At 35.0% G+C, this 4,504-nt stretch overlaps 1 protein-coding gene across 1 annotated transcript; it reads left to right on the top strand.

Annotated features, from left to right (window-relative positions):
* The first annotated feature begins 1,204 nt into the window (after positions 1-1,204).
* On the top strand, positions 1,205-2,194 carry LOC108439217 (olfactory receptor 13C8-like). Its single transcript, XM_017717486.1, has one exon. It carries the CDS (start codon positions 1,205-1,207, stop codon positions 2,192-2,194), a length of 990 nt encoding a protein of 329 aa, XP_017572975.1.
* The last annotated feature ends 2,310 nt before the right edge of the window (positions 2,195-4,504 follow it).

Genomic DNA, 4,504 nt, shown 5'->3' with positions numbered 1-4,504 from the left:
TATGTTTCAGTAATGACAATTCTGTCACACATTGATTTTTATATTACACTTTGATTTTCAGGCTAAAATAAAGCTCCACCTATAGATTAAAAGTCTTTGTGTCTCGGTAGTGACATGATGTAGGAATATAAAAAGCTATCTAGTATCTTTGTATTAGGGTATGAGGGCAAAATGTTTGGGGTAAAGGGGGGGGGGAGTCAAAGTATGCTGTAAATGGGCTCCTCAGGGGCAGATGCACTGCTATATGGGTCTTCACATGACTTAATCTTATAAAAAGAGTGGAGCAGAAGAACATAGGAAAGAGCAACAACAGAAGCTCTATGTAAGTACTGATACAGGTAAGGCAACAATCTGTTTATTTCTAAACATAAATAATATATGAAAATATAATACCTTATATAATGTATTGTCTTTATGATGATCATACTGATTTTTTTATATAACCAAATATGACAGACTCTACAAGTCAAGAGCAAAGGAAAAGTTTAATATCAAGCACAGAGATGGACAGGTAATCCATCTTCTCTCAGCGGAGATCTATACATACAGCCGAAAGCTAAGTTTCAGCATCTCTTGTCAAATTTTGTTGATTCTCTACAGAGAGCATACCGGTGCACATTTTAATGCACAATTTCTGTTTATTTGCTGAATTTGACATATTGGGGAGCAAAATAAATCCTAACATGTGGTCTGTGCAAATGTTATGGCACATTTTACATTTAGATTTTTTTCCAAAATGTTAAATTCAGTCAATAAATTGAAACTGTGCACTAAAATGCAAAGTTGCACAAAAATGCCATATGTAAGTTTGTTCCCTGAAGAAAACATGTGGGTATTCAAACTTTTTCCTGCCACTGTAAATAGTATTATATCCTGTCTGTTTCATTAGCAATGTAACTAATAATAATAATAATAATAATAATGTAATAATATATAAGTAAGATATTTATGTTCTAATATAACAGTTACTTTTTATATGTTATAATTTGTTCATTTGTGTTTGTACTGGCTTTTTTATGATATCATGGCTTACATTTTAGTAAAATGTGTAATATAATGTTCAAGCAAAACATGCCAAATGTCAAAAGTCCAATATATTACATTTATATTATAAAGCCTAGTTGTAATATTACTCTGGTTAAGCTAGCGCATTTTGTGGAAGAATATCATCAGTGTTTTTTTTTTCTTGTTTTTTTCTTCCAGCATGTCAGTTGAAAACCAGACAATCTCTTCGGTCATAACAGAGTTTTTTATTGTGGGTTTCCTCGGAATACAACCAGAATACTACAACCTGATTGCTGCAGTTTTCCTGGGCGTCTATGTTACAGTGGTAGTGGGTAATTCAGTGTTTGTGCTGTTGTTTGTGTTTGAGCCAAACCTTCAAAAGCCCATGTACATCATCATGATGAATTTAGCTTTGGCAGATATTGGATTCTGCACTGTGGTCTTGCCTAAATTGATCGCCCGTTATTGGTTTAATGATGGGTCAGTTTCCTTTCATGTTTGTATGTTTCAAAGGCTACTTGTTCACTATTTTGCAAACCTGAATTTTCTTACTATGATGACCATGGCCCTAGATCGATACTTGGCTATCTGCTTCCCCCTCAGATACCCTGTGCTAATGACTAATCGAACTATGATCCTCTTAACAGGCTGTTCTTGGACATCTTCCCTGATTATCCCTGCCATTATTACAGTACAGGCCTCACAAATGCCATTCTGTGGACCAAACCAAATTATGCATTTCTACTGTGAAACTCTGTCTTTATATAGTTTAGTTTGTGCTGACGTTAGCTTCCAGAGCTATGCTTTCACCACTATAGTTATGTGTGTTCTTGTCATAACTCTCTTTTTCATCATTTTCTTTTACATCAACATTGTAATGTCTGTGGTCAGAACAGCCAGAAATCATAGCAGGCTAAAAGCCTTTTCTACCTGTGCCACACAGCTGTGCATCATCAGCATCCATTATGCACCCCGCTTCTTTGTATTCACAACACCTTATCTACCCAATGTGAAGTTTGATGTCAATCAAAGAATAGCCTTCACTTTGTTTTATTGGTTAATCCCACCGCTAGTGAACCCATTCATATACTTTTTCAGGACCAAAGAAGTCCGCCAACTGTTTCTGAAATGGTGCATTCAGAAAAATGGAAGGGCCCACAAAATCCATATTTTGTCTGTGTTTAAATGAGAAAGAATGGCATTTATCTATTAGTAATTATACATTATTTGATTTACTAAATGCTTAGTTGCAAAAGAACACTGCACTGAAACTGACGTCTCAAGCCCTGTTTAGATACCAGGAAAGCAATGGTTAGAGTGAAATGCATATTTACACAAATTTCCTATCGCCTCTTATTCTCTAATCCAATCCAAGTTGGATCCAATCCAATTATTCTCTAATCCAAGCCATTCTTTGCATATAAATGGTTTGATTGGATAAAAAATACCTGTTCACCTCTTTAGACGCACCCGGCCTGATTATGTCTGTAATGGTTTTCAGTAAATTCTGCAATAAATATATAACACATAACATAATATTATACACTACTAATATGCTGTCTTACTGTCATTTTTGAGATTCAGTGATCTTAACAGTAGGTAGACATGGACATGTGCAGATGTTCAATAGCATTGATATACAAGCTCAAGTCAACAACTAAGCAGCCAGAACAGTCTAGACATTTATCTTAAAAATAACCTGTGGCATAATTTGTAGTCTTACATGAAATCAAAATATGCATATTAAAGGCAAAAAATCAACTAAAAAAAATAAAAGAACTTTCTCGTGGGGATAGGGTTGGAAGCAGGGAATACACAGGAGTGAGACGAGAAGAAGGAGTGAGACGAGAAGCAGAACAGAAAATCAACATTTTTTTGATAGTGATCCTGCATCCTGTCTCGATTAACCATTTATCATGACAATTTTATTTATTTGTGGGAGATGTAGTACTGCAGTAATGAAGTATGATGATGTGATGTACATAAATTGTAAGTGAGACCATGAAATTTATGAACAGATGTGAAAAATGTTAATGGATGAAACATGTGAGAAAATCACAAATGAAAAATAAAAGTTACATCATATGTGAGGAGCCAGTATGTGGAAAATTGTGTAAAAATAACATGTACCTACCTAAAATGTAAAATGTTCAATTATGAAAGTGTTTGAATTCCATCAGACTGCCAGATTCATGATTCATGACTTCACAGAATATGTTTCCAATACTCCAAAGTCCAGGGGCGGCGTGCTCTACACCACTTTATCCGATGCTTGGCATTGTGCTTGGTGATGTTAGACTTGTATGTGGTTGCTTGGCCATGGAAACCCATGCCATGAAACCCCCAGTACACAGTTTTTACTGATGTTAGTGCTGATGACTTTTATGCACTATGTGCTTTAGCACTCGTTGACCCCACCATGAAACTTTACATGGTTTGCTACTTCACAGCTGAGTTGCTGTGGTTTCTAAATGCTTCCACTTTTTCAATAATACCACTCACAGTTGATTGTGGAATATTTAGGAGGGAACACATTTCATGAACTCACTTGTTGCAGCAATGCCACCCTATTACAGTACCAGCTCTTTAGTCACCCATTATTTTACTAATGTTTACAACTAAATATCTGAATCAATGGAACTGAAAGAACACCTGAATTCAATGAATAAGAGGCGTATCTCAATAGTTTTATTCATATAGTTTGTCTGTATTGGTGTGCATTGCTTAAGATCTCACATGGTGACAACCTGCACTTCCCACCTCTTGTTGCAGAGAATAGCTGCCACTACATTTTTCTATGTTGTTTAATGTACTGTAAGTTAATGAATTTGTATAAAGAGGGTAATTTACTTGTTCAGTGTCAATTTTATCTTTTATATTCACTCTGTTTGAAAAATATATTCACCGTGTTTTATAAAGTTTGAAAATAACATGTGAAAGTGATGTTTGTTCTTATTTTGGATTTTTGTTTTTACACTGCAAATACATCATGCAAAATATTGTTTTTCATTTAAGATTAGGGTAATGCACATTAATCAAATGATTGAAAAAAAAACTAGTATAGTTGATATTTCATATAGATATTTCAATAAATGTTGATATTTGGTGTCACATTTGCATGTGAGTATTTATTTTAAGGGAATTTCCTCAAATTGTCGCCACAGGTAATGGCAGGAGTTAGAGAACACATCCTGAGAACAGATATTCTGGTAAGCACTAAGAAATTGCATGGTTTAGACTTGTGAATGAAGAAGCATGCAAGACAGGGCACAGCTAGTATGAGAGGAAGGATTAGGAATCCATGACCAATCCCTTTTCCTAATGCACATTGGAGAAATCTGGACCAGCCAGGTAGTGTTGGGAGAGAAGATGGGGTCCAGGGTTTAATTTGTAAATGATTAAGTTTGAAAAATATTCATCATCTCTCAACAGAATGACAAGAAAATAATTCTCCCACTCGCTGTAAACCAAAAGTCAACACATCATCTTTTTTAGAGCA

Source organism: Pygocentrus nattereri, chromosome 18 (genome assembly GCF_015220715.1).
Source record: "Pygocentrus nattereri isolate fPygNat1 chromosome 18, fPygNat1.pri, whole genome shotgun sequence".
Taxonomy (NCBI): domain Eukaryota; kingdom Metazoa; phylum Chordata; class Actinopteri; order Characiformes; family Serrasalmidae; genus Pygocentrus; species Pygocentrus nattereri.
The sequence above is the reverse complement of the archived record's forward strand: the minus strand, read 5'-3'. Positions and strand labels throughout refer to the sequence as shown.

Excerpts from the sequence above, each read along its gene's own strand:
- LOC108439217 (XM_017717486.1), top strand. The coding sequence starts at position 1,205 with ATGTCAGTTGAAAACCAGACAATCTCTTCGGTCATAACAGAGTTTTTT.